General features: G+C 36.7%; 2 protein-coding genes across 2 annotated transcripts in view; both read left to right on the plus strand.

The window, feature by feature from the left end:
• LOC138709354 (nose resistant to fluoxetine protein 6-like) overlaps nt 1–25,088 on the plus strand; it is a 151,647-nt gene that overhangs the window by 113,379 nt on the left and 13,180 nt on the right. The gene's annotated exons all lie outside the window — the stretch shown is intronic.
• LOC138708670 (nose resistant to fluoxetine protein 6-like) overlaps nt 1–25,088 on the plus strand; it is a 48,057-nt gene that overhangs the window by 14,592 nt on the left and 8,377 nt on the right. The window contains exons 4-9 of the mRNA XM_069838757.1: nt 656–720; nt 1,595–1,788; nt 10,181–10,344; nt 14,020–14,185; nt 17,935–18,128; nt 22,743–22,875. Coding sequence (XP_069694858.1) covers nt 656–720; nt 1,595–1,788; nt 10,181–10,344; nt 14,020–14,185; nt 17,935–18,128; nt 22,743–22,875 — 916 coding nt within the window. The remainder of the gene's footprint in view (nt 1–655; nt 721–1,594; nt 1,789–10,180; nt 10,345–14,019; nt 14,186–17,934; nt 18,129–22,742; nt 22,876–25,088) is intronic.

Raw genomic sequence — 25,088 nt, forward strand, 5'->3', positions numbered from 1 at the left:
GGTAGCTCAGTTGGTAGAGCAGCTGGCAACGGACTGGAACGTCCGGGGTTAGATCCCAGGTAGTGACAGGATTTTTTCTCGTTGCCAAACTTTCAGAACGTCCCCGAGGTTCACTCAGCCTCCTATAAAATTGAGTACCGGGTCTTTCCCGGAGGTAAAAGGCGGTCAGAGCGTGGTGCCGACCACACCACCTCATTCTAGTGCCGAGGTTATGGAAAGCATGGGGCTCTACCTCTATGCCCCCCTAGCGCCTTCATGGCATGTTACGGGGATACCTCTAACTTTTTTATTACGTAATGATTACAAAATAATATAAGGCTTAGAAGTTACACTTAATGAATATGCAAGTGGTAAGTGAACTAATATTACAAATTACAAGAATTACAAATTCAAACGTAAATTACAACTTATAACTATACAACACTGAGGAAAATTACATACACACATACACACAAAGGAGAATTAAACATGAATGACGAAGAAAGATTGGCTTCGGGTTGACCTACTCTTTATGTCCGGGAATCAGAATTATTATAATTAAGCCAAATTCCTACAGAAGATAACGAGTGACTGAAAAAAACAAAGAAAATAAGTACGGACAACTGATTTTTAACCTGAGTGACTGATATATTATTGTTGGTGTCTTTTGTTTCAGTGCCGTGTTCTCCGCATTTGGCTTTGTGGTGGTCCTAAGCACGACCTACGACATAATGAATAAAGGTAAAGTACAAAGAAACTTCATTCATTCATTCATTCATTTAGTGTTCTTTCACCGCAAACCCAGCTTTCTCCAATCTTTCCTATTTTCTGCCTTCCTCTTTGTTTCCTCATATGATTCATATATATTAATGTCTTCTATCATCTGATATCTTCTTCTACCCCCAACTCTTTTCCCGTTCCCCTTCCAGTACATTCTTCAGTAGGCAGTTTCTTCTCAACCAGCGACACAACCAATTCCTTTTCCTCTTTCTGGTCAGTTTCAGCATCATTCTTCCTTCACCCACTCTTTCAAACATAGCTTCATTTCTTACGTCTGACACTCCATTTCGAGAGGTCCCTGGGATCAAAACCCGTGGCCGGCCATTCTGACTGATCACAATAAACTTCAATATTATACAAGTATCACATTATTTCAGTCACTGACATATAAAACACAGTACTTTTCTCTTTCTCTCTGCTTCGTACATTCTCTCTTCCCTCCTTACTTTTTCTTTATGCTGATTTTCTTTCATCCTTTCACCTTCCCTCTTTCTTCCCTAACTCTTTTCGTTGCTTTCTTTATTGCTTTCAACTTTTCTCTTTTCATTCGTTCACTTTTCTTATCTACTGATGTCACTCTGCAGGGCCGACCTGGGTGGCACAGGTGGAAGAGGTGACCTACTGACCTTCTGCGCCCGAGGTTGAGGGTTCGATCTCGGACCAGATCAATGATATTTAAGTGTGTATATATGCGAGAGGCTCATGTCAGTAAGTTTACTGGAATGTAAAAGAACTCTTGTGGGACATCATTTGAGCACAGGGGTGACGCTGACATAACCTCGGCAGTTGCAAGCGTCGTCAAATATAAAATAATTTACATTTACACACTTTGCAGGAGCTCGCCGAGAGCTGTTGCTCTCGTTCTCTCTGCGTCGCCATGGTACCAAGCTAATGAGCGCCGATACATCCAGCGACTCGCTACCCGTGTTGCACGGCGTGCGGAGCTTGAGCATGTTCTGGATCGTACTGGGGCATCAGTATATTATCTACATGGGCGGGCCAGTTATCAACAAAGTATTCGTTGCCAGCGTGAGTATACCTCACTTAACTAATTTTAAACTTGTTCTATAAACATCACTCTTCAATGAAAATTTATACACCATATTATCACAGTCTATTATATACACTCACGAAACTTAATACTTACTAAATGTGCAAACATAATCAGTTGAAATATGCATCCCTAGATAGTTGCTCACCATCAGGATCGCTACTATCGCCTCATCACAGACTCTTTTTCCCTAGCAGACCATAAAATGTATTGTATTTTCGATATCATGTACTTTTGAAAAAATTAACATCTTCCTTCCACTATTGAAATATGAAATACATTGGTTTATATATTATTTTCATAAAATATATATTATATTCACCTTCCTGGATCTTTCGGAAGAAGGATAACTCTAACCTATTTTTCTTACAATTTATAGTACTACAAACGTCTCCTTGACCCATATTATTATTCAAATTATTTTATTTTAGCCACTTACAGTTATTAAAACCGGTAACGAACATTTCACACTTTAAATAGCTTTTCACAAAAATGCGAAATACGGCACAGTCAATGCTTTTTCGATCTAGGTCGTAATGTTTGTTGGGGTTTTCTATTTCAGTGTATGGAGCTCAGTGAAATATTATATTATAACTTTATTGCTTATCATTGCTAAGCTTTATTTAGTGTAATGTGTTATAAGTTCCGTTTACTTCTTGTTGCATATTATGTTGCAGAAATAATTACAAAACTGTGTTATTTTATTGTGAAGAGAATTTTACAAGTTAACATAATCTGTTCGCATCAACATTTCAAGTTTAGAATGGAAGCTATTTTGAGGCTTAATAAAAAAGAATTTATATCGTGATATCAATTTAGCACATCTACCTTCCTTAATTTTAGACAAAACATTTACCATACCACTCCTATGAAATTAGTGTACGTACAATTGTGTTACTTCATCTCTTAAGTAGTAGATAAATAAATAATTCAGTACTCAATTTTAGTATTAAAATACAGACAAATTGAATGTCCGTGGTATCATACATGGCATTATGCTTAATTATGATGTATGATTGCGAATTTAGGAATATAAGTTAAATGTAGTAAACATAATCTATAATTTCCATATGAATGGCAAGGCATTGGAGATCTCTAAATTTAGTCAAAGGGGCACCTGGTACACTAAGCATAACCTATAATTTGAACATATAAATATCCCTGCTGTGCAATAGAACATTATTGAATCGTGCATAAATGAATGTACAAGAATTTCGCAATATTTAATCGAAATAAACGCAGGTACTACACATACGAACAACGCAATTTTCACACCATAAATAATATTACATCTTAACTCGCAAGTAAATTATGTCTGAAATGTCTCATAATCATTGTTTTAAATTTTATTAATGGAATTACACCACATTTTATATAAATATATGTTACTGTTTATGCATTCCTACTAATATATATATATATATATATATATATATATATATATATATATATATATATATATGGTTGAAACGCCGCCCTTCGTGATCGGGTTAAGCAAGTTACATGGTCTGCCTTATGGCCTGTATTAGATCATGATGGCTGTGGCACAGTCTATTGTTCTTAGTACTCACAGCGCTCCAAGCGGCTAGCAACTATCGCGAGATTTGCAAAAAATCATCCCAAGCTTCGTGACTGCCTATAGCAGACTGTGATATTATGACAGTAATGTCAACGAGAGCGCAAGCATGCCTCATCGCCCGTATGCGCTGTTCAGAGCACGTACGGAACGCAGGTACAGGTCACTGATGAACTCACGGGTTGTATAGTACATTACACATGGAGGAAGAAGACGTTTAGTAAGTTTTAGGCTGACTGGATTCCTGACTTCTTGTGAGTAAGAGGCGAAAATGCTCTTTGTCTGATATATGGAAAACATTTAGTTACGAAGAGGAGCAATGTGAAACGCCTGAAATTATTAATTGAAGTACATAATGATGTATTGAAATTTTGTTGTTTTATTGACATTACATAATAATAAAAATATGTTTAGATGTACTGTAGAGGTTCTTCCTCACTGCATTGCATTTAAATTTACAGAATAAAGTACAGAAAGTATGGATGCTAATAGCAAAGACTCGTTATGAATTCTGTCTAAAAAAATTGTGAAGATATGTCGTCCATAGATTTTCAGTTCTTACCATATTGATGATGTCCAGCTAAGCCGAGGAAATGTTCTCTCCAGGTTCTTAGAATTGCGTGAAGAGAGTCAAGTTGGAAGTTCGCTTTGCCTGGAAATATATCCAGGGTACGAATATTTGGGGCCCAATTATTTCTATATTTGGCAGTAAACATATACGTGACCAAATTTTCTCACTTATGAACCTCACAAAACTAAGACTAATATCTAGATTGTCAGAAGATAATAAGCGTGCTATGCTACGTCATTCTGCAGGAAACATAATTTCGCCGCACATAAGAAGGTTGGTGTCGGCAAAAACAAGAAAAAACACTTCTGTGTTAGACGAGAAGTCAGGAATTTAAATTTGTTTCTAGAAATATGCTGTTCAAATAATAAGTACATTATTAAGTGTGTAACAGTTACATAGCAATTAATTAGGTAGGCCTCTTTATCTAAAACCTCTAAGATTAAAAATATAATAGGTACGTTTATTATTTGTTGCAATCCTATTATATCATTTTTCTCAATGCATAATGTTCTATAATTTCTTTCACTTCTGTATCGGTAAGATTAAAATAGGAAAAGAGTGTCATAATACTTGTTGGATTATTAGATAATTATATAAAATTAATTGTATTCTAGCTACTATCTGAAACTATATAAGCTAAGAAGAAACTATGTTTATTATTTATTGTAGCCTACTATTTTATAATTCATTTAATTTATTAGAGAGGTACACTCTACAAAACATGTTCTGATTTGTTGTTGTCTTGTATGAATGTAACACGTTATCTATTATTAAAAACAGTTTAATTCATCTTGCAGTGACAGGCCAATAGAGTTCACTTTGCTCACCCCTTGTTATTCTCTGTTGCTTCCTGCAGAATAGATTCATTGCAAGCAGTGAGCACTTGATCGCACGCAGAACCGACCAAGTGCTCTTGACCTTGACATTGCTGCCATATGACTTCACATTTCCCAAGTGTTTAAATACATTCGTTTTGTTTCTATAAAACCAGAGCATACCAGCACCATTGTCGTCGCAGCAATTTCATGATCTCAACAATATATTACTTCATTGTCGCAGGTGTGTAAGTCTACTATTGAAGTGTAAAACAACTAACTTATACGCTAGGTCTATGGGCCAACTTTATCTATTTTTTTTTAAATTAAGGTTTATTTAACGACACTCGCAATTGCCGAGGTTATAACAGCGTCGCCGGTGCACAGTGGGCCAGAATTCAACTCTAGCAGGAAAAAATTGAATTTTTTAATGTTTTAAATGACGTTTTCTCGCTATGTAGTCTCGAAGTACTAATACTGATTTTCACAAATCTGTATCCCATCAATTTATAGCGAGCGAAATGTGAACAGGGCTGGCTGTTAAAAGTCGCCAAGTGTAACAACCTGAGCGCTGAGCGCTAGACGGTTTATGGCGGTAGTGATGTGAGGGTAATCTGTGTGTTGTTGATGTGGAGAAAAGTGTCCTTCTGTTGTTGAAGTGTTAACAGTAGGTTCGTACTTCCTATTTCCATTATCCTTACTTTAATTGTTTACGTGAAATATTATCATGGATGCGTTAAACATGGCTTTAAAATATTGCGGAATTATGTCTTAATTTCATTTTAAATTAGAGATATAAAAAATGTTGCACCAGGTGTCACCTTAAAATCTATATCATATAGGGTGCGGCAAAACCTCCTCCCTAATTTAAAGTTTAAATAAAAAACAGATGGATCAAAATAAGGAAACTTTATTAATATGAATGGTATCTTAACAGTGGGAATTTTTCATTTTTTTAATAACGTGTCTCTTAAGTGGTGTCCTTCACTATCAATGCATTGCTGAATGTGACTACGGAAATTCTGCATCACTCTAACTAGCGTTTCTTTAGGAATAAGACCAATTTCTTCCTGTATTGCATTTCTTAGGTCTCGCAAAGTCCTCGGCCGATGTTTGAACACCTCAGCATTAAGATACCCCATAGAAAAAAATCGCAGAGTGCAAGGTTTGGTGATCGTGCTGGCCAGGGAACGTCGCCACGTGAAGAAAATGAAAAGCGTATGGGAAACATGTCTCAGGACTTGGAGAGAAATCTGAGCTGTGAGAGAGGTGGCTCCATCCTGCTGAAACCATACCTGGTCAATCTGCAGCGCATTGAGTCTTGGTGCCGAAAAATTGTTGATCATAAAAGTGTATCGCTGAGAGTTTACTGTTACAGTAGCACCATCCTCTTCAAAAAAGTAAGGAGCAAGTATCCTGAGTCTTGCAACAGCACGCCATACAGTGACAAGATCGTTATGTAGAGGTTTTTAGTGTAGTTCATGAGGGTTCTGTCCACTTCAATATCGGAAATTTTGATTATTCACGAATCCCGATAAGTGAAAATGTGCTTCATCACTAAAAAGAACCACAGCAGCTTCAGGCATATTTTGAAGGATGTCTGCACATGACCTCACACGATTATCATAATCACGTTCAAACAATTCTTGAACAACGGCCATCTTGTAGGGATGAAATCACAAGTTATGGTATAAAATTTGACGCACACTCCGATCAGATAACTGAAGATCTCTAGCGTGTTTTCGAGCAGATCTCTTTGGAGACTACTGAAATGAACGCCTTACTCCATTAATGTTTTCTGGAGTTCGAACGCTGCGTGGCCTTCCTCCTCCCTTTTAATCATGTCACCACTTGGTCTTAAGTTGATACCCACAAGTTAATACTTTTCCGATCTGGAACTACCCCACGAGGGGAAATCTGGAAGAGTCTCCGAAAAACACGCTGGGCAACGACAACGGAATTACCAGTTACCAGAAACGATACCACAGCGTAAGCACGTTCTTCACCCGTTCACGGCATACTTGGAATTCGTTACAGATTACAATTTGCACTAATTGAATGTCAATTCCGTGTATTCAATGTCGTATTCAATTCCTGTTCTTTTGCGCATGTCTTTTGATATCGCTATGGCAACGCATGTAAGCCTAAATTTCCCACTGTTTAGATACTATTCATATTGATACAGTTTCCTTATTTTGATCCTCTATATTATATTTAAACTTTAACTCAGAGTGAGGGTTTTGCCGCACCTTTATTATAAAGCAATCCTTACAGTTTATTAAAAAAGTTCAGAATTGTTTGCGTTTGCTTGAATTTTTTTATATTTGTGTTTTTCTATTTCAGGGGTAGATCCCCATATCCAGTCCACTGTGACTCGAATGGACTTATACGAGGTGTTGACTACTGAAAAAGTATCTACTCATACTCTCACTGATTTGGAAGTAACAAAATTGGAATTACAACATTGTTCCAAGGATATTATACGGTGTGTCGAAAAAGTTGTGCCCACATTTAGAAGTAATTTAGAAAAACGTTTGAAACAGTGCTCCAAGCAAAAGGACAGGTTTTTGCGTAAAGATAAGGTATGGTTAGTAAAACGAATGGACCACAGTTCTCCTTCTCCCTTCCCTCTACTTTTCCATATGCCTGGCCGATTACTCCAGATTCTTTCTTCTCTCTATTATTAAATTATTGTCAATATTTCAGTAAAATACGAAACTTCAAACAGGGAAAGTAAATATACTATAAATTCACAGGGCTAACGGCTTTAAAGCTGAGTACCTGGTCCAAATAAAGTGACTGGTACAAAACTTAACTTCGAGGCATGAGATATTACTCTGCTTGCCATTAAAATTTCTCTCCAATTAAAAAAAAAAAAAAAGATATCAAATTTCCTGAAATACTTCTACAATAAATAAAAACTCTCCAAACGTCCAAGGACTTATTTCCACCCGTTTCAGGAGTAGACCTCTAAAAATATTTGAAAAAGTGGCGTGAAAACAAGAATTAAACATGTAGGCTGCGGTCTCTGAAAAAGCAGCGTTCTTAAAGTTAAGTAGTTCTAGCTACTCAATTGTCTTTGCGGGGTTCAGGGAAAAGAGATGCAACATACGTTCTGCAACAAATCACACAAATCACTCCAAAAAGAGCATCAAACTATTAGATAGCCTCTAATATATCTCCAACTTTACCAGGACCATACACACCAAAGAAAGCATTACAGTTTTAATAGATAACGTCATCAAATGTAAATACAATGGGCAGTGTTACCTACAGGTATGCCCAAAAAGCTAGCCATTAATTACTGTAAAGATTATTCAAGTACATTTTCACGAATTCAAACAATGTAGGATATCTTAAATGATTTTCTTGTAACTCCTGATCCTAGCATATCAAGTATTTATCCGTGTTAAAAAAATAAGAATAATTCCTTTCCTGCTGAAGTGAGACAAATGTTGAAGGAGCCTCATACTTATTGTACAAGTGAAGACGTGCGCGTGACAAGAAGGAAGGATGACGGAGCGGACGAAGGGCAGCAGCAGGTGGAAGAGGAGGACGAGAGGAGGAGGAGGAAGGAAGATAAGGAGGACGATGATACAGACGATGACTTCTCCTATTAGAGAATATTGGAAACTATAAGTTCACGAAAACAACAAGTGATATAATTGAGTACCTAGTAGGCTCAATGAAAGTAGTTATTCAAAATGGTACTCATAGCTCATTATTACGGATAACATCCCATACTGGCTTATTCTTATTAAATAAGCTCTTAGAAATCATTATTTAGTAAAACACAATCATTTAAAATTATATTCCATACTTATTTAATTTTTTCCCGATAGATTTTAATTCTGGCCCACTATGGCGTTGTGCAGTTCTTTTACATGCCAGTGAATCTACTGACATGAGCCTGTAGCATTTAAGCACACTTAAATGCCATCGACATGGGCAGGTATCGAACCCGCAACCTCGAGCACAGAAGGCCAGCGTTATACCGACTACGCTACCCAGGTTGACTCTACCTTTATCTATCACCACTGCCACTTCAAATAGTAATACTGTACCACTATGTGACTCCGAAATTAATTGAAATATTCTCAATGCCTGAGTACTGAAATTATTAAGCATGTTGCTAACTTACGAGACCGACATTCCAAGTCCATGAGATTGTTAATCCCTAAGCAATTTTGAAGCAGGCTTCTTAAGGAGCGTTTCCACTATTAAACATTTAACAACAAGATGTTAAATATAACATATTGAATTTAACATGTATATGGACATTTCTAGTCTCAATTGACTTAACATGTTAACTAAGTACGTTGAATTTAACACTTTTAACATGTTGGCGTGTTTTCCAGCAGATATGGAAAACATATCAAGTCAATTCATTTGCTCGTGCAGCGTCGGTACAGTTCGGCAAAGTTCGTACAGTTTCCATAGCAACCACTATAGTTTCTGATTTTGTGGCGCGTATCTTGATCATTTTCATGCTATCATTGGTCCTTGGTGTTGGCTGTAAGTTGTTCGAAATAATGGAGTGGACGAAAGAAAATACATTGGAATAAAATCAATGCACTGATGGAAAGACCTTGTTTGTGGGATGTGTCTGCAAAAGAATACACGGGCAAAACTAAGAAGGCCGCCTGTTTTAGAGAACTGGAATTATTATTTAACTGTTCTCGAGAATACAATCGAAAGTTTTCGCACTCTCATCGTACGCTAAACGTTAATGCTATGTTGACGTCAGTAATGGTCGTATTTGGTGATGTATGTTAACGTTCGTAAAACTTCGGAAAGAATAATTATACGATATTACCCACTCCTTTAACATCTATCATGTCGTAGGTCCTATGATAATCAATCGCGCTGTAATTATTTAATTAAGATGAAATGGCTGCTCTTAAATTGTGTCTTTTTTTTTATGTAACAGGAAGTATTTTTGCAGCATTAGCCTATATTAAAATCGTGTTCTTACATTCTCAGCAAGTTTTTGAATCCAAATCGATACTGCATTCAACTTTAAGCTCGTTTAGAGTGAATCCTGCATAGTGTCTTTTACTAAGATATTGCCGGATCCACATTCTCATTTTCTTCCTTTTCAAAGCCTTGTAACAAGCGATAGATGCAATAACAAAAGTCATATCATCATCTGAGTCCATTCTCCAAGGTTTGAAAATAAAACACTACTTATATTAAAATCTCATAGACTGTTTATGGTGGACTGCGCAAAGAAAGTCAAGTTTAACATGTTTAACAGTGTGGACAAAGTGTTAAATGAAATTAGTATTAACATGTTCAATCAACATGTTGGATTGTTAACGGTAAACAACGTAACATTTAACATGTTGTTGTTAAATGTTTAATAGTGGAGGCGAGCCTTTGTAGAATAACTCATCATGTCTTTGCAGTATTTTAGGAGCTGGGAGAACATGCCCTTAGTGAACTTCGTCATGGCCGTGGACACGTTCCTGCTACTTAGTGGCCTGCTTGTCGCATACGTCTTCCTGAAGCAGATGCGCAGACCCGACGCGCGTTTCAACATCCCGCTGCATTACCTGCACCGCTACATTAGGTATGTTGCACACATTTTTTCTAATATTAGGCGGCTTTCACTCCGAAGTTGCATGCTATCATTTTTTAAACACGCGTAAACAAGTAAACGCATTCACACTGAAATAGCGTGGCAGTAGCGTAGCTCGCAGAATGCTACATGCGAACTACCAGTTACCACATAGATCTCGGCTTAATTTGTGCCATGCTACGCGCATGCGCTTTGGTGTCGCTTCACCCCAAGTTACACACTTTGTCTAGTTCAGCTCTGGGCACGGAATGCTGAAACACCCCCTCCCGCTTACACTGCCTTATAAACAAAAGCTCAGTCCACTGTGCATCAGCGATGGATTTCAGGCAACCAGCTATACGACAGTTAGTAAAAGTTATGATGGAATCCGTCACTGAGCAGTGTTTAACTACCAGTCTACTCATCTCAGCCGCGGAAGGTGTAGGGGGGAGTAAAGAAGAAATCTGTAGTGACTCAATAGAGCTAATAGCGCCCAGGCCTAATCTAGTCTCTGCACAGATTTCAGAGCGTCTTCACTTGTTACCACGTAATTATATAGAAGTTTTATATAACCATATCTTCAAAAAACTACAGGATAACGAACATACCGATACAGGTTCGTGCAAACCGTGGTGAAACCATAGGTATCCTATAAGCAAAACTCAGCTCAGTTCCTCGCGACGCGCATTCTATACCCCCCTGCAGTAGGCGGGTTCATTAATAAGCGGCTACAGGTATAGCTATAACGGCTACGGTTGCGGACATGTGCACTCAAAGAGCACCTGTAACAATAACCAATTAAGTGAATATAACATTACAAGATCAACATCGTCTCTTTCTAAGTCACAATCGGTATCTATCTTCACTGGAACTGTTATCAACGCATCATAATTAAATTTTAAATATTTAAATTAAATTGAATTAAACTAATATTTAATATAAAACGCTATGTGACTCGCCGACTCTGTAACAATAACACGTGTTCAGTTCAGCACAAGAAGATAATACATGCGCACGCGCATGCGCATGGCGTATTTAGTGTGATTGGAGACGGGGAGCAAGATGGGAAAGATAGCATACGTCATCTGCGCGAGACAGTCACGCCCGCTGGTTTCTGCGCACTGAGTTTTGTTTGTTTGATGCCTATAGTACCCGTGTGTTTACGATAACAATCTGAAGGAATATAGGAATCGCAATGAACAAGATAAAGCCTGAACAAAGTCGCCGAACAATTTTCCTCTACAGATAGACTATATTAAATTTATTATATTTTTTCATCTCCTCTGCATATTTAGAATTTCTTAATAGTTACATTAGAGTGTTTCATTTTAAAATTGCAATCATCCATTTAATTTCGTGCAGAGCTTTCACAACTATTGGTAGTTGTGCCCGGTCTTTCCGGCCTAGTAATGGAATTCATAGGGAGTAAAACCACTTATGTTACAGTACAATATGTGAAGAAAACTAGGGAACTTCTTACAGTAATAATAATAATAATAATAATAATAATAATAATAATAATAATAATAATAATTAATAATGGCATCATAATAATTTACTTATTTTTATTTATTTATTAACATTTTATTGTCCTCTACAACTGCCAGAGGCCAATAACAGTTCAGCACAAATTGACAATAAATACAATAGACCTACGACAAAATTAACAATGACAAAAATTGACCACCTCTGTGGTGTAGGGATCAGCATGCTAGTCTCTACGCATAGGGGTCGGGTTCGATCCCCGGTCGGATTGAATTTCCTGGTTGAGGTTTTTCAGGGTTTTCCCTCAACCGTAAGGCAAATGTCAGGAAATTCGGGCACACAATATTCCTGAATATCACCAGCCCCATTCTTCACAGAAATCATATTCATAACAAATCAATAACACATATACAGTCTCAAAACGAATACTGTAAAATACATAATAAAGAATAACACAATAAAAACAATAGTAACATTCATGATAGATAATATTAATAACTGAATTTATACAAAGTAATATAAATGATTAAGAGAATAATTTTATAAAAACAATTCTAAATAAGACATAAATTACCGGTAATATTAATAACGAAGTGGAAACCAACTCAAAAAAGTAAATCCTGCACATTAAATGGATCAAAATTAAATCCATGAAAATTGGCATATTTTATACATCTGCAGACCGGAGATAGAAAGCGATTTTGAGTTTCTAGTGAAGAAAAGTTTTTGAAATCTTAATCCTTTGGCCGGAATATGAAGAGTGATATTGCTTAAGAAGGATTCACAATCAATATCTTAATGACCTTAAAAAAATAAGTCATGAAGATCTTGACGTCTGGCAAATAGACTGTAACAATTTAAATATTTGCAGTTAATCTCATAATTATAATCACAGGAATTAGGTAAAAATATAAAACAACAAAATTAAATAAATTTTCTTTGAATAAATTTTCCAATTTAGCCGAGAATTGAATTCCAGACAACAAATGCATATTCAAGCTTGGATCTAACCAATGTATAGGATAAAGTTAATAGACACACAGGAGTACAAAAAGAATAAGTAATAAGTTATAGATCTAATTAATCCAAGTATTCTTACTGAATGGTTATAAATATATTGAACATGATCGTGAAAATACAATTCCTAATCACGTTAGACACCAAGACCTCTAAAACAGTCTTTTCTAATAATTTTAACGTTATTAAGAGAATAATTAAATTTTAAGGAAGCAGTTTTACGTCAGAAGAAAATGATAAAAGTTTTGTATTCAATAATTTCCATTCCATTTTCAATTGACTATAGTGCAATTGAATTAATATCATTTTGGACAATTTGAGAATATCATTTTGAAGAATTTGACAATCAGCCAAACTATTAATTTTACAAAAGATTTTAAGATTATCCGCAAATAAAAGGCAGCTAGATCTTATTCTTTTACTTATGTCATTTATAATTAGAAGAAATAGGAGAGGCCCCAATGTAGATCTTTGAGGAACCCCACACATACTATTACACGGAAACGTGAGAGAATTTCCTAGTCACAAACGACATTCTCATTCATTTCAATAATTTGAAAACAAATTCACTTAGTGGACAGATCAAAATTATTCAATTCATTTAATAAAATGTTTTGAGAAACAACATTAAAAATGCTTTGCTAAAGTCAAAATAAATAGGATCAATTTGTCCTTGAGTTTCAACCGCTGGCATAATAAGTATAAGATACTAAATTTGTAGTTATAGATTTACATTTAGTAAATCCATGTTGGGCAGAATTAATTTTATTTTTAACATAAAATGCAATATATTTGTGGATAATTTTTTTTAAATTGTAAAAAAAAAATTGTTTAAAATAGATAAAGGTCTGTAATTACTAACAGATTTTTTTACCGTGTTTTAAAACCTGAAATAATGGATGCTTCTTTCCGATGTGAAGGATATATTCCAGTTTGTAAACTCAGATTGAATATGTATGTTATATACTGTATAAAAAATGTTATTGTAATATGTTACTCTTTTGTAAGATGCAGATTATTTTTAGGACTTTTTGGTAATTATAGATGTATATGTATTTTTATTTTAAGTTATTTTTGTAAATTATTTGTAATGTTTACCTACATTAAATTTATCTGCACACGTCTTATTTCCTTGAAAATTTTAGTTCATTATAATGAAGGTCTTCATCAAAACTTTCTTTACAGACTGACACCAGTTATTGCAGTGCTGCTGCTGATTCAGCTGAGTCTCATGGACCATCTTGGTTCGGGTCCATTGTGGAGTGGAAACGAATTTATAACTAATACATGCAGGAAATATTGGTGGGCTATGCTTCTTTACATCCAGAACTATTACTATGGCGAACAAATGGTGAGCAAAAATTAATTTTCGACAGTACACTTGTCACTTCAAGCACGCTCGACTGCCTTCCTTTTAGTATAAACATTGTACACGTTAATTTCTCCAGTAATTTACATAGGACTTTTAAGTTCATGCTTACACCACCGCGGGACATGAATCCACTCACATCGCAGCGATACAATCTCACCTGGTGGCGGGACTGTAGCGTTAAGCGGGCAAGGTCCATGTTCACAATGGACTTAGGAGGCATGAAGCGGAAGAGAGACTGACTCCAGATGACTATGTGTGTAAATATTGCTCAAAATAACAATTTATTGTCATTTTAAAGAGTTCAGTTAAATAATTGTTCATTACAGTAATGTTCAGCGCAATTGCCCTGCCAAAGAGGACAATACCACTCAGTGTAGTTCTTTGTTTATCCATTTTTTTATCTTGGTGTTTACACAGCTAGAGTTTCAATTATATAGACCCAGCTTCTTCCAACTTAGTTAAATTATAACAGTGTGTTATTCCATTTTAACTGTAAACTTAACAGTTGAAGCATTTCTTCAACAATTGTTAGTACTAACAGGCTGTTAAACCCCAAGTTAATTTAACTGCTAAATTTCATACAGTTAACTCATTTAACTCTCTGTTAGCATAGAGGTATTCAGAATGACTGGTGCGTTACATGCTGAACTTCTATATCTTATCTTATTCAGAAAATGATATCCATCAATATATAAACAGAGCAGATGATGTCAGTGATTTAACACAACAGCCTATTTTCTGCCAAGCCTCACTTTTCGCTCTCAACATAGATCCTTTTGTTTGTTTATTCTCAATAATTGGTATATACAGCAAAATTATTTCCAGCAGAAGGATTCTCTCGAACGAGGAGAAATTAGTCCCACGATTTCTTTTTGGTCCAGTGTTTTCCATTTCACAACGGCATACCAACAATGCAATACGCCACTCCATGCTATTGTGATACAGACGATGGAAAAAAGTATAAATCAAACCTGAGAGAAAAGAAAGACTTCTTTCGTCTCTCAATGAAAAAAAGGAAACAAGCGAAAATTGCAATTGTTAGAGTTCAGAAAACAGAATTGAGCCTATACTTGGTTATACATAATGGTTAAACTCTAGAACCTCTGGTCCTAACAGTGAACTATCAAACAGAATGTTAAAATGTGAAATGTAAAGTTGAAGAAACGCAAAATTTTGACAGCAATTTATGCTTTTAACTTACAGTTAATTAACGCTATGTTAGGTACATTTTGGCAAAGGTTGAAGAAACTGGGCCATAGCCTGTAAGAAGATGCATGTCCAGTATTAAACTTTTCACATATATTAAATCATTATATATAAAATCTTCTTTCTTTCAAACATTCTTTCTTAGGTGAACGCCATTGCTCTTCTTTTCCCTATACCCCGTGCACATTATACTCATTCCAATGTTGTTGGATTAACAAAACGGTTTTTAATTTTCAGCATCAACTCACAAGGAAACACTCTCTTGGGGCAGATAAATAAGATTTTTTTCCTTCACCATGTTAATAATATAAAAACACGGGTTTATACAAATTTTGGCCACTTCAGCACAATTACGAAGGCTGTAAAAATAAGTTTCCATGAGGCCGTTGAAAGAAAGAAAACAAAATTTCAAGGAAATATTTATATGGAACAGGTACAGCTATCGATGAGCTATTTTTCAACATATTCCCACCGAAATTGAGACATGGTCCATACTCTCAGGTCAACTTTTGTGTCCCTGTATCGTAGCAGTCTGCCGCCAGGGATCGGAACCAGTGTGTGACAGCCGTTTGCACCTCTCTGTTGATTCCATGTTATGATAAATGTCTCAATTCCAGTGGGGAATATGTTGAAAAATAGCCCTACTGTTGTTTAATGTGTTCCAATATTTTTTTCCAATGTAATTGTGTTCACTTTCTGTAAACGGCTCCAGGGAAACTTCTTTTATTATGGTCCTCATAATTGTGCTCGAGTGCCTAAATTTGTACAAGTACTTGTTTTTAACATTATTAATATGGTGGAAGAAATAAATTAACTTTTTCATCTGTCCCCATGAGATTGTTTGCTTGTTAGTGGCGCTGCGGACGCGAGTATGAAGTCCTCCCTAATACAATACATTTTTAAATAACAATTTTTCTATCTTCCTGTGAGCATAGACTGAACATAGATGAAGACGTCCACATCTGTGGAGTAACGGTTAGTGAGTCTGGCCGCGTAATCAGGTGTCCCGGGTTCGATTCCCGGTCGGGGCAAGTTACCTGGTTGAGGTTTTTCCGGGGTTTACCCTCAACTCATTATGAGCAAATTCTGGGGAACTATCGGTGCTTGATCCTGGACTCATTTCACTGGCATTATCACTTTATCTCATTCAGACGCTAAATGACCTGAAATGTTGATAAAGTGTCGTAAAATAACCTACTAAAATAAAAAAAAATAGATGGGGATATACGGTTTGCGACGCTTCTCATACAAAGAATAGACGTAGACGTAGAAATAGAAGGTTCTGGGTCCACCCATTGGTTTTGGAAATAATGAATCGAGGACTTATTCACACTTTTATAATGATTTACATGAAGACAATTATATGATATTCTTCGCATTTTCGCATGTCTAAGACGTGATTCCAAGAGATAGCTGGAATAACCATTGAAATTCGAAAAAGAAAACCGTGGCTTAATAGGCTTCATGCTGTCGGGTGGTGGTGTAAGACACTGGTAGCCCAAGAATTGTCCTTTACCGGCACTACCGTCGCGCCACGTATGTGCCACTGACGCACCTCTAAAATAATGGTGTGGCTGCAACCCCGTGTGAAACCTACAATTATTCTATTCCTGGTATTGCTACGGGAAGTGCCACTATTAGTGGTCGCCACCAGCGGCGAAGCCTCAGACCGTAGGCTGCGTCAGTGGCCGTGGCTGTGTGTGAAGGTCCTCATTTATATCCATCATTCACAAGAGACAACGCTTCTGCAGCGTTTCTTAAAATGATCTCGTCTGAAGGGGCTCTGAGTCTGAAACACACAGTAGTACAGTTTGGGTCTACCAAACAGTACGATCTCGTGCACTTGGTCTAAGAACCTCGGGATGTTAAGAAGAGTTGTTATGTTAAATTACTTTCTTTAGAAAGAAATTTGAGAAAACGATATTTTGTAATCTACTTCTTAATTTGAATTTGAATCAAAATTTTGTTACAACATGTTCGCTAATCTTTAATTAAAGAATTGTTGTTAATATTTAGTTCATACTTTTTAAACACATTCATGTAATTAGTCTGTTCGTTTTTTTAGAAAAAAAAATAAAATATGAGTTTTGAAAAAAGAACTGTCCAAACTCGCATTTTTATTAAAACTACGGAAGTTACAAAATTGGTATTGCTGCTTAATAATAAGCACAACGAAACAGTTCCATGACATCAATGAAGTCAACATTATGGCAGTTGACAATAACTCCACGCGCACACATACACAACACACCTACCTTAGGTAATAAAATAATTCCGAAGGAACAATTCAATTAACACATCACAGATCATTTATTCACTCTGTGGGAAGACCCAGAGTAGTATACGTTGACTAGTAATAGTTTGTTTCAAAATGGGCCACTTCGGAACTAATACATGCTGCTCACGCCGATAACAAACATCTGACCAGCAGTTACGATGACAATGATGACAATAATTACGAAGTTGGTGGAGGTATGAAACTAATGTAAGGTAATGCAATCTAATGTCTGAAGTGTGTACAGTGTTTTAACCACAGCTGGTATCTGTCGGTGGACATGCAGCTGTTCTGGCTGTCGCCGATATTCCTGTACCTCTTGCTCAGATGGCCTCGCAAATATAGCCTGTCGCTACTGGCGGCCGCCACCATCGCCGGACTTCTCTGCACTTTTGTCGTTAACTACGTGCTGGAGATACGCAACGGCATAACACCCGAATTGTAAGTTCAATAAGATTTGACTGATTCTCCCATTGAACCTATTCTTATTTCGTAATATACTTATATTATTAAAAATAGTTTTCATTTCGTGACAAGTTTAGGCACAGACCACAAAAGAACAATATTATTTCATTCAGAGCAAAGTTCATATCTGCATAGTTTTAATGATAGACGGAGACAACACTATACTTCGCCATAATTCTGACATCAGTATCATGATATAAATTAATTGTAGAATACATTATGCTTTCCGAACAGAATGCGTTCACTCAACATATTCGAAGATAATCATTGGGAATCGTTTTATAAATCAATAAGTGATTCAGATACATGGAGCTTAACATAACAGAAACAAAAGGGGAAAAGTGAAAAAATATAAGCGAAAATTAAAATAAAGGGAAATAGGAATATAAATAGAAAATAAGAAAGAAACGAAAGGAAGCGGAGAAGTATAGGATGAGGAATACAAAAGATAAACAAGAAAAACAAAAACAGTAAAGAAAATAAAACGAATAGAAAAGGTAAGAACAGAAAGAAATAGCAATTTAAAAAGCAAGAAATATAAAAGCAGAAAAAAGAAGAAATAAAGGAAGGTTAGAGAAAAGTAGATAATAAGGAATAAGTAAATAAAAGAAAACAAAGGCATAGAATAGAAATGGTAGAAATTAAATAGAAAAGAAAACGAAATAAAAAATATATAAATATCATCAAATAAGTGAAGGAGATAAAAAAAACAGAGGGAAATTGTGCAAAACAGAAAGAAGGGAAATCGAAAAGGGAAAATAGGTACGAAAGAGGAAACAGAAATGAAAGGGAAAATGTAACGAAAAAAGGAAGGGTAAAACAAAAGTGAAACAAGACAGCAAGAAAATGAAGACAGGAAGAAACAGACGAAGGAAATACTATGAGATGAGGGAAAAGAGAGAAGAGGGGTAAATGAAAGAAGATAGGGAAAGAGACAAGAAGAGGAAAATAGATAAGAACGAAGAAAGGACAGAGAGGAGGGGAAAATGAATAGCTAGGAGGGGAAAAAGGAGAAGAAGAAAGGATAGCAACGAGGGGAGGAAAGAAGAGCGAGGGATAAAAAGATAGAAGAGAGAAAAAAGAGAAAGAAGGTAGGAAAAAGAGAGATAGGGAAAAAGGAAGAGAAGAGGGGAAAGAGAGAGAAGAGGTGAAAGTTACGCAAAATAGGTGAAAGACAAAGGAAAGAGGAAAAGAAACTAAAAATATTTAAGAGAGAGAGAGACAGCAAGAAGATCGTAAACAGACAGAGAAAAAGGGAATGAGACAGCGGAGAGAGGAAAGAGACAGAAGAGGGATAAAAGCGAGAAGAGGGGAAAGAGAGAAAGAATAGTTGAGACAGAGAATAAAAAAAAAGAGTGTGAAGATATGGAAAGAGACTGTTAAGAGTAAAAAAAAAAAGAGATGAGTAACAGACAGAGAAGAGAGGAAAGATGCTGAGAACCGTGGAAATAGGCAGAGAAGAGTAGAAAGAAACAGATAAGAGTGGAAAGCAGCAGAGGGAGGAGGCAGAAATAGGGATAAATATTTCGGCAGTTTTGCAAAGGAAAATGAGTTAAATGATTCCAAGAACTCCTACAAAAGACATGAGAGAGTTCCCGTGAACTACAGTGCGATCAGTTTTACTTTCCCCGATGGCGCGGTGTTTTTCCTATGAGTGAACCCTCACTCGTTTGCCGCGCACTGGAGGGAGTAGCAAGCCTAATTGCTTCTTTTTTGACCTTGCAGTCGTAGCGCAGCTGTTCCGGGTGTGTGTCGTGTTGTTCGTTTCCTAATTCGACAGTATACTTGAAGTGTATATGCCTCGTGAGTTTACAGCGGCACAGAGTGTCTTTATTTACGATTCATATATCGATGGCCCAGAACCAGACTGTTCCAAGTCCATTTTACAATTTTTATTTTCAGGAGAGCTATTTTTAAACTCCTGACGTTCAAAGTTTCATGAAACAATTCGGAATAGCTTCATAGTAACCTTATGAAGAGGGATATTTACTATTTTGTTCTATTCATATATGCCGACAAGAAATTGAACACAATAAAACACAGATTTCTTTCTTATAAAAAGTTGGACTTAGAACAGTCTGTCCACAACTGTGGAGTAACGGTAAGCGGGTCTGGCCGCGAAACCAGGTGGCCCCGGTTGTATCCCCGGTCAGGGCAAGTTACCTGGTTCAGGTTTTTTCTGGAGTTTTTCCTCAACCCAATATGAGCAAATGCTGAGTAACTTTCTGTGCTGGACCCCGGACTCATTTTACCGGCATTACCACCTTCACCTCATTCAGACGCAAAATAATCTAAGATGTTGATAAAGCGCAGTAAAATAATCTACTGAAAAAGAAGAAAAGAACAGTCTGGTTCTCAGTCATCGTTATGTTAACTCAGTCTTCTCGTGAAGTTCGAAGACGGTTTCAAGAAACGGTACCGGGTGTAGACGCTCCAGATCGTAAAACGGTCCATAATTTTTATCATAAATTTCAGGAAACTGGAAGTGTCCAGCCTAAGAAACCAAAAAGGTTGCATGGGGTTCTCACCAAAGAAAGATTATATGACATTAGTAATTGTTTATAAAATTCTCCTAGAAAATCATTTTGTCATATTCCACAAGTGGGACTTTTATTTGGGTTTGTGCAAAAGGCTATTAAATTATTGCACTTCAGGCCGTATAAAATAACTGTGGCACATGCCTTTCAGCCAGGTGACCCCGTACGTAGGAGCACATTTTGTGAATGAATTTTCGAAAATGTGATTAATAATTTCCTAAAAAATGCGAAAAACGTGTGGGGAATGAAGACGGACAGTTTCAACACCTCATTTGATAATTTGGCACGTAATGAGCCTCTTAAATTTGTTTGTGTATTGCTGCATGGTTGGTTTGTTTTATTGTTTTACTCTCCCGCTAATCCTCGAGACCCGAGTAAAGGCTGGTTCACAATAAACCGGGAACGGAAACGACAACGAGAACGAGAATAGAAATAATGTTAAAATAAATTCATTAAATGGGACTATCCACAATCAACTATTGTGAAAGCTCATATTTAAATACATTTATTTTAACAATATTTCCGTACTCTTTCTCGCTATCGTTTATGTTCCAGGTTTATTGTGAACCACCCTTAACTGGTTAACCGACTAACGAACGGCGCGCTCGCCCATAGGCAAAGCACTCCGGCAGAAAGCAAAACTGATCGCACTGTAGGCCTCTATGATAGCCGAGCTACACCGGATGGTTAGCTTTTGGTAATCGAGCTACCAATCTCATTATCCTATATCTCACTGCTTACTTAATTAATTACTTACTTACTTACTTGTTTTTAAGGAACCCGGAGGTTCATTGCCGCCCTCACATAAAGCCGCCATTGGTCCCTATCCTGAGCAAAATTAATCCATTCTCTATCATCATATCCCACCTCCCTCAAATCAATTTTAATATTATTTTCCCATCTACGTCTCGGCCTCCCTAAAGGTCTTTTTCCCTCCGGCCTCCCAACTAACACTCTATATGCATTTCTGGGTTCGCCCTTACGTTCTATATGCCCTGCCCATCTCAAACGTCTGGATTTAATGTTCCTAATTATGTCAGGTGAAGAATACAATGCGTGCAGTTCTGCGTTGTGTAACTTTGTCCATTCTCCTGTAATTTCATCCCTCTTAGCCCCAAATATTTTCCTAAGAATCTTATTCTCAAACACCTGTAGTCTCTCTTCCTCTCTCAAAGTGAGAGTCCAAGTTCCACAACCATACAGAACAACCGGTAATGTAAATGTTTTATAAATTCTAACTTTCAGATTTTTCGACTGCAGACTGAATGATAAAAGTTTCTCAACCGAATAATAACAGGCATTTCCCATATATATTCTGTGTTTAATTTCCTCCCGAGTATCATTTATATTTGTTACTGTTGCTCTCAGATATTTGAACTTCTCCACCCCTTCAAAAGATAAATTTCCAATTTTTATTTTTCCATTTCGTACAATATTCTGGTCACGAGACATAATCATATACTTTGTCTTTGTCTTTTCGGGATTTACTTCCAAACCTATCTCTTTACTTGCATCCAGTAAAATTCCCGTGTTTTCCCTAATCGTTTGTGGATTTTCACCTAACATATTCACGTCATTAGCATAGACAAGCAGCTGATGTAACCCATTCAATTCCAAACCCTCTCTGTTATCCTGGACTTTCCTAATGGCATACTCTAGAGCAAAGTTAAAAAGTAAAGGTGATAGTGCATCTCCTTGCTTTAGCCCACAGTGAATTGGAAACGCATCTGACAGAAACTGACCTATACGAACTCTGCTGTACGTTTCACTGAGACACATTTTAATTAATCGAACTAGTTTCTTGGGAATACTAAATTCAATAAGAATATCACATAAAACTTCTGTCTTAACCGAGGGATATGCCTTTTTGAAATATATGATTAACTGATGCACTGTATACTTATACTCCCATTTTTTCTCCATTATCCGTCGAATACAAAATATCTGGTCAAAAGTTGATCTATTACGCCTAAACATGTTAGAATCAGTAATGGCGGTTTAAGATGAAATTGATGAAGTTATGAACATTTACATTTATATCTCTCTTTTATAGAACACCAAAATTCCAACCTTGGTTGAGTTATATCTATGTGAAAACCCACACACGATGCGCGCCTTGGTTCATAGGGTTGGGACTCGGATACTTGCTTCACCACACCAGGAACCGGAATCTGCGGCTAACCAAGGTGATGTTTGTATGCGTGTTTTTATAATATTAAAATAAAATATTGTCTGACACAAAAAGAACAAGTGTACGTCTTTCTGAGAATTTGAAATCCACTGAACTTCATAGACGGAATCGCTTCAAAAGTATTTCACTCCATTCTTTTCAAATGACCTTGTGCTCCATAGTTTTGTTCTTTACATGAAGGCTAGGTAAATCGCATAAAATCAAGTATAATTTAATGTATAATCCCCATTTCTCTCAACACATTGTTAATTGGCACCTTGAAAAAAAAAGCATAATGAAACGCGGAAATGTGTTCTGTGTTTTGAGCCGTTTAATATAGGCAGTACGAAAACAATTTTATCCTAAATGTTTTCTCGATGAAGTTAGTCTTTCCATTTATCAAAATGGCTGATAAGGCGATGGCTACAGATGAAGCAGATATGGCAACACTGACCACATAAATTTTATGTACAAGTTTCTTGTTGCTGCAAGTCCCAGATTGCCTGGGTTCTTCAAGACTTCAATCCGTGGCCGTTTTACAAAATTAAGGTAGGCTATATAACTGTTCTTGTAAGGGATATGTATATCGAGAGAAAACCGGAATGAATTCGAAGATTACAATCAAAAGATATAGTACAGCCCGTAATTTACCGAATACAAATCGTTTTGAGACCGAAACCATTAATTCTAACCGATAACCCGTGATGTGTTCATTTTTCTCTTCTACGTATTTCATAACATTCGAGTATTGATATTTTATAGAAATCAGTAATGAGGATTACATTCAAATAAATTAATCGCCTTTAGTATTATGGACTATAAATTAGCATTATATTTAATCAAAATATTCCATCAGAGATATTATGTTTATTGTTCTTCTGCGGATTGAATTGATATAGCCTACCGGTGCAATATCTTATATCAACAAAAGTGTTTAACGCGGCGATTATACTAAAAACACACTCTGACTGCTCTGACCTGTGTTATCGCAAGTTGTGGGCTCACATATTCGTCCAAGAATGTTTACGAAGGTGAGTATTTCGTGGAAGAATATAGCGAGTGCGCATTGCAGCTTCACTATCAAAGAGGTACCGAAGTTGACCTGCAGTCTAGAGTGTTGCCACAATCGTATGACGGCACAGCGTGATTCAGAATTTTTTGGCCACCTGCAAAAAGTAAGTAGATTGACTAAGAGCGAGTTACTCATCACTAATGGCTGGCTCGGTCACACATGTCAGGCCGCGCAGTCATAACATCAAACACTTTCTTCGTATCATGTCGCAGTACACTCAGCCTGTTGACTAAACAATGTCATGAGGACTTATATTTTCTTGAAATGAGTGTCCCTCAGCTACAAGCATAGATACTATTTTCATTCTTCCTCTTCCCTCTTATCCTTCTATGCACATTTATGATTAAATTTATGACGCAACGCACAGCTCGCTCACTAGACAAACAACCAAGGACAGGGGTCAATAACGTTGAATCGAGCTGTAAGTAATTGGATCCCTGATATGTTGTCCATCAAGTTAATTTCCTGACTTGCAGTTATCTGAACACTGAAATTGTTATATGTACGTACATCAATCCCCATCGCTATGAACCACCAGAACTCCAACCAGAAAAAAAGTCTCAGAGGAATGAGACGCATAGGGGCAATGCTGTGAATGAATGTTGATGTCATAAGGTCACACATGTGGGTACACGCATCTCCATTGGCCAACTCTCAAAACACAAACGATAACACTCATACAAACTTGTACTACCCTAGTTACAAAATTAGATCACGGTTATTCTTCAGGAGTGCTATGCATAGACATTTCGCTAGCCTGTGCTACGAGAGTGCTAAACTAGCCCCGTCTATCGACTGATTAGTTGTACAGGATTCATATCATATCATACCGCTAACACTGGTTGATGAATACGAAAAACGTTAATTCGCTGATCATCTACCGGAAGCACGCGCTAAGAATATCTATGAATATGGCCCCTCAAATTTTAATCCATCCATGCAGGAAATAACATATGCAGGAGAGCGCATGTTTTTTAAACTGACATTATAACGGTAATATTATCTACTTCTCTACAATAGATGACGCAATAGTAAGCACATTCCTTTCACGGTTAATCTCCTGGTTGGAGAACAGGTCTCAGTGAAATGGCGATTTCTCGGAACTATACTCATAATCGAAACCAGTGACAAACCTATTACAGCGACAAATCATAGGT

The sequence above is a fragment of the Periplaneta americana genome, chromosome 11 (genome assembly GCF_040183065.1).
Source record: "Periplaneta americana isolate PAMFEO1 chromosome 11, P.americana_PAMFEO1_priV1, whole genome shotgun sequence".
NCBI classification, from domain to species: Eukaryota; Metazoa; Arthropoda; class Insecta; order Blattodea; family Blattidae; genus Periplaneta; species Periplaneta americana.